Raw genomic sequence first — 14,748 nt, 5'->3', positions numbered from 1 at the left:
CAGAGTGAGCACACGCACAATTTATGATTTGCCCTTAGGAGGTGAGCAAATGACACACTTCCTCAAGTGGCCAGCAGAGGTAGGATGATGGCTGGGTTCTGATGAGAACCTTGGAAGGGAACACCACCACTCGTGTCTCTGGCTTTCCTCCTCCACTCAGCGGAGGCCCAGGAAAGCCTGGATGCCAGAGGCCGGGTGGCTCCAGTCCATGAGCGGGAGGCTGAGCTGACATGACTTCTCCTGCCTCCTTCTGTTGTTCCAGAAACAACACCGGCTTTGAGAAACGCCCTGCTCCATCTGGCCTGTTTGCATTTTCTCCTGTGGTTGGAGCTGAGAGCCATGGGCACCGGACCCCTCTTGGACGGTGAGTCCTCCAGACTGCCAGAGTCTTCTGATGTTTCAGTCGATTTCTTCATGTGATACCCCAAGTACTTTCTCCTAGTGGGTGGGGGAAAGAGAGCAACAGATTCTTCAGATTCCAAGTCTGATTCACTGTTTAAATGAAAACATATGTCTGTGTAACTCTGCTACTGTGCTAGCAGAGGGGGGAGGCCTTGGGAAGGTGACTGGCATTCTTGGTATGCCTGCGAGGAAGACATCCGCTGAGGCCTTGGGTTACACGGCTGGGGCGCACAGCCTCCATGGGAGAAGGGCTTTGGTGCTGTACTTCAAGTTAAAGAGCAGATGGGCTGCAAGGCAGGACTAAATGTATGCACACACTGATGTGTAGTGAAGCACAAGTGAAACCTATATACGCACATACTTCTAATTTACTAATAAGAGAGAGAGCAACATACAAATGACCATAACACCACTCAGCTCTGGCCTATGGGACCTCACAGCCATAGGCATAAAAGTCTTTTTTGCAGGGAGCCGGGCGGTAGCACAGTGGGTTAAGCGCACACGGCAGTTTGCACATCCCAGTTCAAGCCCCCGGCTCCCCACATGCAGGAGGGTCGCTTCACAAGTGGTTAAAGCAGGTCTGCAGGTGTCTGTCTTTCTCTCCCCCTCTGTCTTCTCCTCATCTCTCCATTTCTCTCTGTCTTATCCAACAACAGCAGCAGCAGTGGCAAAAATAACAACAACAAGGGCAACAAAATGGGGAAAATGGCCTCCAGGTGCAGTGGATTCATAGTGATGGCACTGAACCCCCGCTATAACCCTGGAGGCAAAAAAAAAATGTCTTTTTACAGAACCTTTATGTTGTTTCCCTACCCCTCTGTAGGACATTCTGAGGTAATGCCAGGGTATTTCAGTCTGGAAAACAGTTTGAAAGTATCTGTGCTGACTGTGGAAGTTGCAGAATTTCTTTTTTTCTTTTTTTTTTTTTTTAAGATTTATTTATTTATGAGAAAGATAGGAGAGAGAAAGAACCAGACATCACTCTGGCACATGTGCTGCCAGGGATCAAACTCGGGACCTCATGCTTGAAAGTCCAAAGCTTTATCACTGTGCCACCGCCCACCATCAGATTTTTCTTTTCTTTTTTTTTAAACCTTTATTTATTTATTTCCTTTTGTTGCCCTTGTGTTTTATTGTTGTAGTTATTATTGTTGCTGTCGTTGTTGGATAGGACAGAGAGAAATGGAGAGAGGAGTGAAAGATAAGAGAGGGGGAGAGAAAGATAGACACTTGCAGACCTGCTTCACTGCCTGTGAAGTGACTCCCCTACAGGTGGAGAGCCGGGGGCTCAAACCAGGATTCTCTCGCTGGTCCTTGTGCTTTGCGCCACCTGCACTTAACCCGCTGCGCTACCACCTGACTTCCTCTTTTTTTTTTTTTTTAAACCAGAGCACTGATCAGCTCTGGTTTGCAGTGGTGCGGGAGACTGAACCTGGGACTTCGACACCTCAGGCATGACAGTTCTGTTTGCACAACCATTATGCTATCTACCCTTGACCCAGACTTTCTTTTCTAAGGGCCAGGGCATGGGCAAGGTTAGAACTGCAGGGCAGGGGGTCAGGCGGTGGTGCAGTGGGTTAAGTGCATGTGGCGCAAAGTACAAGGGCCGGCGTAAGGATTCCGGTTTGAGCCCTCGACTCCCCACCTGCAGGGGAGTCGCTTCACAGGTGGTGGAGCAGGCCTGCGGGTGTCTATCTTTCTCTCCCCTTCTCTGTCTTCCCCTTCTCTCTCCATTTCTCTCTGTCCTATTCAACAACGAACAACATCAACAATGTCAATAATAATAACCATAACGAGGCTACAACAACAAGGGCAACAAAAAGGGGAATAAATGGCCTCCAGGAGCAGTGGATTCATGGTGCAGACACCGAGCCCAGCAATAACCCTGGAGTTAAAAAAAAAGAACTGCAGGGCAGCTGTGTGTGTGGTGCTCCATGTTCTGAAAAAGGAGCCAGGGAGGAAATGAATGCCTCATGGATAGAGTTGCTAGCCACTCATTTGACTGATTCCTGATTCTACAAGTATTGGCTGAGTATCTGTGGTATATTTAGAAAAGTAACAGGAGAGGCCTCAGGTTCAATCTCTGGCATCAGCATAAGCCAGAGCTGAGCAGCAGTTGGTTTGAAAGAAAAATAACGGGTGACCTGAGGAAGTGGTGCAATGAATATAGCATTGGACTCCCAAGCAGAGGGTCTCCAGTTCCATCCCCAGCATTATATGTGCCAGAGTGATGTTCTGGTTCTCTCTCTTCTCCTCTTTCTCTCATAGAGGTAGGTTCTTCTACCTGGGCCCTGGGGACTTGAATAAAGATAAATCTTTTTAAAAAGAAGAGTGACAGGAACTATGAGAGGTAAAACAAAACAACAACAACAACAACAAGAAACCCTATAAAATACATACTCCTAGGGCCAGGCAGTGGTTGCACCCATTTAATACTCATGGTATTATTCAGAAGGACCTGGGTTCAAGCCTCTGGTCCTCACCTGCAGGAGCAAAACTTCACAAGCAGTAAAACAGTGTTGCCAGTGTCTCTTTCTCTCCCTATCTCCCCCTCTCCACTCAGTTTTCTTCTGTCCTATCAAATAAAGAAAAAAAGAAAAAAAAAGATACATGGGAGTTGGGCGGTAGCGCAGCAGGTTAGGCGCAGGTGGTGCAAAGTGCAAGGACCAGTGTAAGGATCCTGGTTCAAGCCCCGGCTCCCCAACTGCAAGGGGGTTGCTTCACAAACAATGAAGCAGGTCTGCAAGTGTCTTTAACTCCCCTTCTCTATCTTCCCCTCCTCTCTGCATTTCTCTCTGCCCTCTCCATCAATAACAACTACAACAACAAAACAACAAGGGCAACAAAAGGGAATAAATAAATAAAATATGTTTTTAAAAGATGCCTTAAGGTTGGCACTCGAGTTGGGAAATTTTGATCCCTTGAATGAACTGTGGAGTACTGAGCACAGAACTCGGCTCCTGGGAAACATGTGCCCGTGAGTAGCTTTCCTCCTTCCCCATGGCTGCAACAACAACTACTTTAAGCCACCAAGACAACGGGGCCAGGGACAGTCCCTGAAGCCTGGCCTCTCTCATGTTATCTTTCTCCTGGTCAGGGAGACTGGGTTCTGTTCTCATTTCACACTTTCTCCTTCACACTTTGATGGCTTGCAGCTACTCCCAAATACTCTTTTACCAGCATCCTCATTTACTTTGTGAAACTCCTTGTCACTCTGGGAAAAGCTGCTCTTTGTCTTATTCTCTGTCTTCACTCTCCTACTTCCAACTCTCTGCTCCAAGGTAAACCTAACTATGGCCAAGATTTGCTGTTCAGGTTCAAGATGACCTAGAAAAGTAAACTAATAAATCCTGAACTGAGACTACAGATGATAAAAGAATTAATGCCATAAAATTCTAAAAGTCTGAGAAAATTCCCTTTTCTTCTCTTTTATTTCTACCAAGAAGTCATCTATTTTCTCTAATTGGAACTCTTTAACTCACTCATACCAGCAGCCAAATCAAAATATCTCCTCCCCCACCCCCTTTCCTCTTTTTATTTGCTGACTAGCATTAGGACCATGCTTTTTCATAATAGATTTATTGGAATAAACCATAAAATTCACTCAAAGTGTATAATCCACTTTCAGTATACCCAAAAGTTGCGAAACCACCACTTCTGTCTGACTTTAGACCATTTTCACCACCACAGAAAGAAGTTCCTTCCCCACTAGCCATCACTGACACCCCTGCCCCATAGCCCATGGGATGCACTGATGGTCTCGACTCATTTGTCTATTCTTATTCGAGACACCTCATATAAACGGGGCAACGATCCATGGCCCTTTTGTCTGGCTTCCTTCACTCAGCATAATGTTTGCTACATTCATCCATCTGTCAGTGCTTTTTGATTTTCTTGGGAATATGCCTAAGAATGGAGTTGGTTTAACATTTTGGGCCACTGCCTGATTATTTTCCAAAGGAACTGGATCATTTTATAGTCTAACCAGCAAAAAAAAAAAGTAGGTTTCAGATTTTTCCACATCTTTACCAACATGTCTTTTTTTCTTTTTACCATTTAAAAAATTGTTTTATTTATTTTCCATTTTGTTTCCCTTGCTGTTTTATTGTTGTAGTTATTATTGTTGTTGTTGGATAGGACAGAGAGACATGGAGGGAAGAAGGGACGACAGAGAGGGAGAGAGAAAGACAGACACCTGCAGACCTGCTTCCCCGCTTGTGAAGCGACCCCCTTGCAGGTGGGGAGCTAGGGGCTCGAACCAGGATCCTTATAACGGTCCCTGTGCTTGGCACCACGTGCACTTAACTTGCTGTGCTACCGCCAACTCCTTTTTCTTTTTTTAAATAAAGGGTGAGAGATGGGTGGGGGGGGGGCGGGAGATACACCTACAGCACTGCTCCACTACTCCTAAAATTTCCCCTCTGTGGGAACCAGGGACTTGAAGCCAGGTCCTTTTACATGGTAGTGTGTGCACTCTGACACCAACATAAGTCTTTTTAGTGGTAGCCATTCTAGTGCTTATAAAATGGCTCTCTTGGGGACTGGGTGGTGGCATACCTGGTTGAGTGTGCACTTTACCATGCTTAAAGACCCAGGTTCAAGTCCCTGCTCCCCATGTTTATAAACAGTGAAGCAGTACTGCAGGTGTCTCCCTCGCTTTCCCTACCCACCCCCTCAATTTTTCTCTGTCCTGTTAAATAAAATGGGGGGATGGCCATCACCAGGAGTAGCAGATTCACTGTGCAGGCAGCAAACCCCAGCAATAGCCCCTGGTCTCTCTCTATATATAGGATACAAGTCACTTATCAGATACATAATTTGCAAATATTTTCCCCATTCTATGGAATGGCTGTCTTTTTTACTTTCCTGATGGTGATCTTTGAAGCAGAAAAGTTTTATTTGTTTATTTATTTTACCAGAGCACTGCTTAACTCTGGCTTATGGTGGTACAGGGGATTGACCATGAGACTTTAGAACCTCAGGCATGAGAGTCTTTTTGCGTAACTATTATGTTATTTACCCCTGCCTAAAGCAGAAAAGTTTTACATTTTGATGATGTCAGTGCATCTTTTCTTTCATTAATTTCTACTGTATAGCCATTATTTGTATAGGATACTTGGTATTTCAGCTAGAGTGATGAAGTCACAGGTGAATCCAGCTGCTACTTAAGAATTTTTCCCCGGGGGCCAGATGGTGGTGCACCCAGTTGGATACTCAAGGATCTGGGTTCAACCACCCAGTCCCCACCTGTGAGGGGTAAGCCTAGCAAGTGGTGAAGCAGGTCTGCAGGCATCTCTTTTTCTCTTTCTCCCTCTATCTCTTCACAACCCCCACCCCTTCAGTTTTCCTCGGTTCTATCAAAAGAAAAATTGGCCACCAGAATACATGGATTTGTTGTGCAGGCACTGAGTCCCAGCAATAACCCTGGTGGCAATATAAATTCACCCCAGCACTGATGGTGTATTCTTGTATATAAATATATGTGCTTCATATAGAAGTGCCTGTGGAGGACCTTGAGCTGGAGGGACCAGGAAAAATCTGGGGGTCAGAGGAGGGACTTAAAGGAGAGGGACTTAAAGGAAAGAAGGACAGTTAAAACTGAAACTATGGGGGGTCGGGCAGTAGCGCAGTTGGTTAAGCGCAGTTGGTTAAGGTTCCCGGTTCAAGCCCCCGGCTCCCCACCTGCAGGGGAATCACTTCACAGGTGGTGAAGCAGGTCTTGCAGGTGTCTATCTTTAGTTCACTCTCTCTGTCTTCCCCTCCTCTCTCCATTTCTCTCTATCCTATCCAACAATAAGGACATCAATAACAACAATAATAAAAATAACCACAACAATGATAAAAAAATAATAACAAGGACAACAAAGAGGAAAAAAAACTGAAACTATGTCAAGGCATTTCTGCTCCTCTTAGCACGAGTTCAGCCAGCTTGAATTTAAAACACTTAAGAACCTTCACTGTTTTAATCGGTCACTTCAGACCACCCTAGCTGAGGAAAGCAGGAAGAGACAGAAAAGACTTGTCCGATGGACAGCTGCTGAAGACCACGTTTGTGTTACTGGCTATTTCTAGGCAACCCCAACCCTACAACAAGTCTCTGGATTATTCCAGAGAAAAAAGGACGGAAGATAGTGTTGGAAAAAGGCTGGGGAGAAGCTTGAACTGACCAAAACGCTCTCAGCATTGAGAGCTAAAGCTGTGGGTCAAAGGTTTTGACAGGGTTGACTTCCGAAGGTCATCTGCGCAAGGCTAGTCATTCTAAGGAGTCCTCAAGGAGCGGGGTTAAGTAATGTGAGAGAATGGCTGAGGTCGAGGCACTGGCGGGGAGGCACCCACTTTGCCTGATGTCAGATCATTAAAAATAGATGGAAACAGAACTGTTTGCTTTTTAGTTGGTATCTGAATGTCCCTGTCCAAAAGGCTGGGTGGAAACTGCAAAGAAGAAATGCCCTGAACCCTGAAATTTTGCACGAGGATCAACCCCACACCCTGTCAGCATCTGAGAATAGGAGGCCTTTACTGCCTGTTCCATCTGACTGGCCCCTTTTTCCCAACACACACATCCCCATCCATCTACCACCACCACCCGCCATACTTTGGGAGCTCAGTAAATATTTACTGGTGATAAAGATAACCACTAAACATACATTTCCACTTAAGGGCCCTCAGCCCATGAGAACTGTGCTTATGTTTCCTGCCTTTAAACAAAAACAAAACAAAAAAATCTCCCCACCCTATCTCTGCTGAGTTCTGGGAAGATTCCCTCTGCCACTGGAGTGCACTTACCCATCCTCCGTGCTGCTGGACCCAAGGTGTGAAATTCTCTTTCAGGTACTTGGTTCCAAAGCCCAGCACCCTGTTCATGGGGTGGTTGTCAATGGTGGTGAGCTTGGCCATGGCGTCTATCGCCAGAGCAGCCCTAAAGCTCTGAGCTTTGATCTCTGACTCTCCCCTCGTGTCCACACCCCTGAGGAACTGGTCTGTGATGGTCTTGAAGACGGAGTAGGACAGCCCATCCTGGAAGTAGCTCAGCAAAGCCTTGTCTCTCTTCAACTGTGGGTGGGAGGGGAAGCAGCCATCAGCAGAGTGTGTGGGACAGCGAGATGGAATAGAGTGGGACCCATCAAGAGCCAACAGCCCGTCCACTCAACCTCCCACTAATGTTCCTGAGCACCCACAACAGCAGGTGCTGTGAGAGATGAAGAGGCAGGCCGGTCAGTGGCAGTTGTAATTGTGTTACCACCTTTGCTACACGTCAAATGATGAGCAGCATCTGAAGGCTAGAAACCACTGACTCAGCTCAAACGCTTCACCCACCCAGTACCAGCTGTGTAATCTCCAGGAAACCTCTTAACCTTCAGTTAATTCTCTCATCTGGGGTGGTGACGGCACTTTCACTGTAGGGGACAGGGCAGAGGAGGGACTCAAGGGCCCTGGAAGGAAGAACAATTTAAGCAGAAATAATGTGGAGAAATCTGTCCCTTATATTAAGGCAGCTTGAAATTAGAATGCTTGTGGTGGTGTACCTGGTTAAGTACACGTTACCATGTGCAAGGACCCAGGTTCAAATCCCAGGCACCCATCTCCAGAGGGGAATGCTTCACAAAAGCAGGGCTGCAGGTATCTCTTTTCCCCTCTCTATCCTCCTTACCTCTTATCTCTGTACTGTTAAATAAAATAAACTTAAAAAAATGCTTAATAGGGGGCCTGGACAGTAACACACCAGGCTAAGCTCACGTTGTATGAAACGCAAGGACCAGCACAAAGATCCCAGTTCAAGCCCCCTGCTCTCCACCTGCAGGGAGATTGCTTCACAAATGGTGAAGTAGGTCTGCAGGTATCTATCTTTCTCTCTCTCTCTCTCTGTCTATTTCTATCTCCCCCATCTCTCTTAATTTCTCTCTGTCCTATCCAATTAAAGAAAAAGAAAGAAAGAAAAGGAATAGATAAAATGGCCTCCAGGAGTAGTGGATTCGTGATGCTGGCACTAAGCCCCATGGATAACTCTGGAGGCAAAAAAAAAAAAAAAGTTCAGTAGTGTCAGTTGAGGTTCTGGGAGATAACATCATGGTTATGCCCAAAGATTCTCATGCCAGAGGCTCTGAAGACCCAGGCTCAGACCCCCATACCACCATAAACCAGCTCTGAGAGGAAGAAAAAAAAAAAAAAGAGGAGGAATCTCAGCTGTTCAGGTCAACCACTTATCCTATGTGGTGCACAAGTGGAAAAGAGCAGACTGGGGTTGCACAACCGGTAACCACTAAACAGCATGTCAGCCCTGTGGGCTAGAGCCTCTATTCCTTCCTTCTGGTGGCCAAGTGAGACCAGGCTGAAGGTCCTCAGTGTGCACATGGCTGGCTTCCTCTGGAACAGCCCCCTCTCTTATCTGAAGGCAGCTCACACCTTCCTGAGCAGAGCAACAGATCTCAGCCTCCCCATGGCAGGAAATCCAAAATCTTCAAGTAATGTGACCACTACCCTCCCCACAACTGTCCAAAGAGACTTGGAGCAAAGAAAAGTCCAGCAACTCAAGGGAGAGATGCCAGAGTGGAGTCCAGCCTTGGGGCGGCTGCAGAGCACAAAGATCCAGGCTGCAGGGCAAACGCCAGAGTTGAAACTTTTTACTTCGGATCAGTTACCCGGGGAACAAGATTAATGCTTCGTTTCAGCACATTTTAAATTTATTGGTGTCTTTTCTCGCAATAACAAAGTTACTTTTTTCGATTCCAAAAATTCCGTCCAGGCTCCAGAAGGTTTACTTATGTTTTTCCAAAGTGATTCATTTTTGAGATGCTGCCAGCGTGAAGGGTTTTGACTCCAAGGGAAATAAAAAGTAGTACTGAGTGGAAAACAGAACTTTGAGAAGGAGTAAGGTTTCAACCTGGAGCACAAATCCGTTCCCATGTACCTCCCCGTGGGCACAGAAGGACATCACCGGAGTTCAAGATGCTCCGTACCTCTTTCTCCAACTGGTCCCCTGAACACTTCAACAGCTCCACAATCTTGGTTATGGCTTCGTCTTCTTCGTCTGTCAGGGGTGGGTATTAGGGGAATTCTAATTATTTCTTTTATGGGAAAAAAGTTTGGCTTTTTTCCAATGACAATACTTGTCAGCTGACCAGGGCCTGAAAAAGTGTGCTTGCTTTGTCTCTATTGATCTTGTCTGTTCTCTTCTGATTGAGGTACATCACTCTAGAACCCTTGTTTGTTTGTAGGCCTCTCCTTTCCCTTCTTCCTTCTCTCTCTGCCCCTCCTCGGGGCTCACTGTGAAGTTCATCGCTCTCTATCCAGTAACAATGTCCTTCAGGGCCTTGGTTCTACTACCTGTGATACTCTTTTCTAAAGACTGTCTCTGTCGAGAGACAGTCCTCTCTGGGCTGGGTGTTTCCTAAAAGCTGCTGTACTTTCCTTAGTCAGTCCCCTTTCAGTTCTCATTTCCAAGTCCCCTCTCAGATCATAGTCCCTAGGTGTATCAGCTGTTAGAAAGTGTCCAGCCATATCTGCGACCTTCACCTACAAGAGGATACAGTTGGGAGTTGGGCGGCAGCACAGCGAGTTAAGCGCAGGTGGCACAAAACGCAAGGACCTGCGTAAGGATCCTGGTCCGAGCCCCCGGCTCCTCACCTGTAGGGGAGTCGCTTCACAAGTGGTGAAGCAGGTCAGCAGGTGTCTATCTCCCCCACCCCGTCTTCCCCTCCTCTCTCCATTTCTCTGTCCTATCCAACAACAATGACATCAATAACAACAATAATAACTACAACAATGAAACATCAAGGGCAACAAAAAGGAAATAAATAAAATAAATATGTATAAAAAGGATACAATTTTCCTGGCCTGCATTTTGGGAATTGGCCTTTCTAGACTCACCTTATCTCCTTCCTTCCTTTCTTTTTCTTTATTTTTTATTATCTTTATTTATTGGATAGATAGCCAGAAATGGAGAGAGAAGAGCGAGATAGAAAGAGAGACTGTTGCATCACTGCTTCACCACTCGTGAAGCTTTCCTCCTGCAGGTGGTGACTGGGGAGCTTGAACCTGGGTCCTTGTACACTCTAATGTGTGTGCTCAACCCATTGCGCCACCACCCAGCCCCCCCCTTCTTTCTTTTTTAAAGTCTCAAATTTGGCTTACTTCAGCTTGCTAAAACTTCCACAAGGCAGGGTATAAACACACAAAAGCAAAGAGTCCTCTCACCCCCAAAGCTCAAAGGACAGCTGAGTGGGCACTGCCCAGTGGGTGGGTGGTGACAGGTCTGCTGGGGAGGGAGAGGTGGAGTGAGATTATCCCTGGGTCCACACTTGCTAACGGCTGGGCCTGAGGATGCTGCTCCTTGCTCTGGAGTAGGAGGATCACTTTCACTGCTGCACAGTCTGTGAGGTCGGGGAACCCAGTGTCTGCCCCAGAGCAGAAGGGAGGTGGAGCAGGTGAGCCCACACATCTATCCCAGGAAGGTCTAGTGAAGGATCGGAGGAAGGGGGAAGGCCTGACACCTGGGCCTCCCTGGACAGGAAGGAGCCCGTGGTGCACATGTTGGCTGATCTGCTGCTGTTGCTGCTACAGGGGCCTGAGCCCCCCGTATTCATGGGGCTCACTGTGGGGTACTGCTTCCCACCACCCAGTCACATTCCAGATGGCAACAAAGTGGAGACAGTCTACGTCTGGTGGGTTCACAGGGGGCCCCAGCTGCCCTTAGCATGAGATGGACAAACCACCATTGTGCTTCCAGGTACCCAGCACCCTTGGCTGGAGAATGCCTGCAGTGCACTTTGGGGGATGAAAGGAGCCCCCTCTCCACACAGATTCCTTGGTGGGAAGTGGGGGAAGGACAACCTGAGGAATCACAGCAAGCAGACCACACTTGAGGCCACTGTTGCCATGTGAAGTGACTTCACGGTGAGCTCGGCAAGTACTCCAGTCAGCTCCTGCAACCACCTGGCCTTTGGGCTGGACTCCCAAGTTTAGGCCCAGTTCTCCCATGCTGCCTGGCTCCTCATCCAGCTCCCCAGAGCTCCAGGTTCCAGGGGCCCCCAAGCACATATGCGCAAACCCCTCCCTGTACCCGCAAGCACTCTGCAAACACACATGCACATGCACACGCACAAGCACTCTGCAAACACACACACACACACACACACACACACACACACACACACACACACACACACACTCTGGAGGACCCTTACCTTTGTTAGCATTTGCAGATCTAAACTGGAAGCTCAGAACCTGGGTCCGGAAAACTTGGGGTAGAAACCCCCCTGTGAACTTGAAGCTCCCACTCTGCTTTTGGGTTAGTTCTGTTGGTGGCCAGGAATTCACAATTTCAGCCACTCGGTTGGCAATGGAAACAACTGCAGGGTCCACGGCTGAAATGAGACAGAACCAGATGGCTTATGGGTAGCATGCGTGGGTGTGTGTGTGTGTGTGTGTGTGTGTGTGTGTACAAGCCGTGGTGGAGAGGATGGGAGGAGGAGTGGATAGGGCAGTAATGGCCACACCAAAGTAACTACCCTTCTGCACTCTCTGTTTGTAGTCTTGGAACATTCAGGCCCCCCTTTCCTTTAGCAAGGGAAGAATTACAACACAGAGTGCCTCATCCCTTGCATGAGGAAATGCCCTGGTAGGAAAAATAAATGAATACTCAGGAGACGGTGCAGTTGTTAGAGCACTTGAAGCTTGAAGTCCTGAGTTCCATTCTCAGCATTGTATGTGTCAGAGTGATGCTCTGACTTGCTCTCTTTCTCTCTTGTTAATAAATCTTTTAAAATAAAGTGGGGGGTGGGGGCTGGGTGGTAATGCAACGGGTAAAGTGCACATGGCACAAGTGCAAGGACCGGTGTAAGGATCCTGGTTCGAGCCCCCGGCTCCCCAACTGCAGAGATCACTTCACAAACAGTGAAGCCGGTCTTCAAGTGTCTATCTTTCTCTCCTCCTCTGTCTTCCCCTCCTCTCTCCATTTCTCTCTGTCCTATCCACCAACAATGACAGCAATAACAACAACAACAATGATAAACAAGGGCAACAAAAGGGGAAAAGAATAGCCTCCAGGAGCAGTGAATTTGTAGTGCAGGCATAACCCAGCAATAACCAGGGAGGCTAAATACATAAATAAATAAATAAATAAAGTAGGGGCCAGGCGGTAGCCCACTCGGTAGAAGGCATACATTACCATGTGCAAGGACCAGAGTTCAAGCCCCCTGGCCCCCACCTGCAAGGGAGCTGGGGGAGGGGAGGAGCTTCAGGAGTGGTGAAGCAGATCTGCAGGTTACATTTCTCTCTCCCTCTTCCTCTCCATCACCCCATTCCCTATCAATTTCTCTCTGCCCTAATTAAAAGGAAGGAAGGAAGGAAGAGAAAAAGTGGCCGCCAGCAGCAGTGGATTTGTAGTGCTGGCACCAAGCCCCACTGATAACCCTGGTGGCATTAAATTAAATACCCAGTAAAGCCACCTGCCAAGCTCTTATTTCTATGTGGCTCAGTGGAACTGTGAATGAGAAGTGCTGTGGGATGACAGCCACTAGGTAGCCAGCTCTCCACCCGAATAAGAAAGTCAACAAGGGGGGTCGGGTGGTAGCACCTGCCTTTAGCAAAGGCCAACTTAATCAGCATTTTTAATTTAATTTAATTTAATTTAGTTTACTTATTGATTTTTCCTTTATTAGAGGGGACTACTGGTTTACAGTCGACAATAAAATACAGTAGTTTGTACATGTGTAACATTTCTCAGACTTCCACATGGCACTCCAACTGCCCACCTAGGTCCTCCTCCACCATCATGTTCCAGGACCTGAACCCTTTCTGCCACCCTAGACTCCTTTACTGTGGTACTTTTTTTTTTGCCTCCAGGGTTATCGCTGGGGCTTGATGCCTGCACTACAAAGCCACTGCTCCTGGCGGCCATTCCCCCCTCTCCCATTTTGTTGTTGTTGTTGGTTAGGACAGAGAGAAACTGAAGAGAGGAGGAGAAGACTGAGAGGGTGGAGAGAAAGACACCTGAAGACCTGCTTCACTTCTTGTGAAGTGATCCCCCCCGCGCTAGGGAGCCCTGAGCTCGAACCGGGATCCTAGCGTAGGTCCTTGTGTTTCTCACTTTGGGCACTTAACCCCGTGCGCTACCGCCTGACCCCCTTTGGTGCAAATTTTATTTTAGTTTTATTGCCACCAGGGTTTTCGCAGGGACTCGGTGTAGGCCTTACGAATCTACCACTCCCAGCAGCTATCTTTCCTTTTCCTTTCCTTCTATTTAACTGGATAGGACTGAAAGAAATTGAGAGAGATGGGGCGATAGAGAAGAAGACAGACAGACACATGCAGACCTGCTTCACCGCCTGTGAAGCCCCTCCCCTTCCCCCCTGCAGGTGGGGGTCGGGGGCTTGAAACCTGGTCATCACCTGTAGTAACCTTGTGAGCTTAACTGGGTCTGCCACTGCCCGGCCCACCTTCAGCACTTGTTTTATTGTTTTGGTTTTGCTCACTGAGAAGGAGCCTGAAGAGAACGTTTTACGGCCAACGTTGGCGATCAGGACTGGCCTGCACCATGGAGCCGCAAGGGCGCTCCACTACCCCGAGGTTTGCAGGTGAGTCCTTCCCCAGCCTCCGGCCCTGACTGTGGAGCACCGCTCTGGGTGTTGTGTGTTCTGTGTTGACTTGTGATTATGGACCTGAGAAAGCTCAGAAAAAGTCTGTGAGAACTCTCCTTTGGTCTGGCTCAGCCAAGGCCACTGCAGGTGGGACTTGAGATTCAGTAACACTAACAGCTTCATGGCAACATTAAGTGCTAAGTGCACACTTTTAAGCTGATTATTTCTGTGTGGAATGACTTACAAATTATCCAAACAGCTCTTGGCAGAAAAACAAAACAAAACAAACAAAAAAAAAAAACAGTGCCCCACCCTCAGTCAAAACACAGGATGGGTGCTGCTTTCTCTTCACAGGATTTCAGCCGACTTGACACTTTCCGACAGCAAGGGCAAGCTGGAACCCTGTCTGCTTTAGACAGACTGGGTAGAGCGCACATTGCCATGCACAAGGACATGGGTTCAAGCCCCCCCCCCCCAGTTCCCACCTGTAAAGGGGGTTGGGGGGGCTTCACGAGTTGTGAAACAGTGCTATGGTGTTTCTCCTCTGTCTCCTTGGTTTTCACCCTCTATCTAAAAGAAAAAGAAAGGGACACTCGTGTATCCACATCTGCTGATGCAAATGTTTTTGAGCCTTTGATACTATTCAGCAGTTTAGTCTGAACCCCACCTTCTCCATGTGTTTAGAGGTTTCCTTTTTTTAATTTTTAATTTTCTACTAGTGCACGGCTTGTGGAGGTGGTGGTGGTGGGGTTGAACCTGGAACTTGGGC

At 47.6% G+C, this 14,748-nt stretch overlaps 1 protein-coding gene across 3 annotated transcripts in view; it reads right to left on the bottom strand.

The window, feature by feature from the left end:
* The window catches only part of BCL2L14 (BCL2 like 14), a 46,183-nt gene continuing 31,435 nt past the window's right edge, over positions 1-14,748 (bottom strand). For all 3 annotated transcript variants that reach the window (XM_060194394.1, XM_007515836.2, XM_060194396.1), the window contains 4 exons: positions 11,586-11,765; positions 9,360-9,430; positions 7,189-7,455; positions 1-438 (listed from right to left, as the gene is read on the bottom strand). In XM_060194394.1, coding sequence (XP_060050377.1) covers positions 400-438; positions 7,189-7,455; positions 9,360-9,430; positions 11,586-11,765 — 557 coding nt within the window. In that variant the 3' untranslated portion in view covers positions 1-399. The remainder of the gene's footprint in view (positions 439-7,188; positions 7,456-9,359; positions 9,431-11,585; positions 11,766-14,748) is intronic.

Source organism: Erinaceus europaeus, chromosome 7 (assembly GCF_950295315.1).
Source record: "Erinaceus europaeus chromosome 7, mEriEur2.1, whole genome shotgun sequence".
In the NCBI taxonomy this organism is placed as follows: Eukaryota; Metazoa; Chordata; class Mammalia; order Eulipotyphla; family Erinaceidae; genus Erinaceus; species Erinaceus europaeus.
Note: the sequence above shows the minus strand (reverse complement) of the source record. Positions and strands in the feature narration are given on the sequence as shown.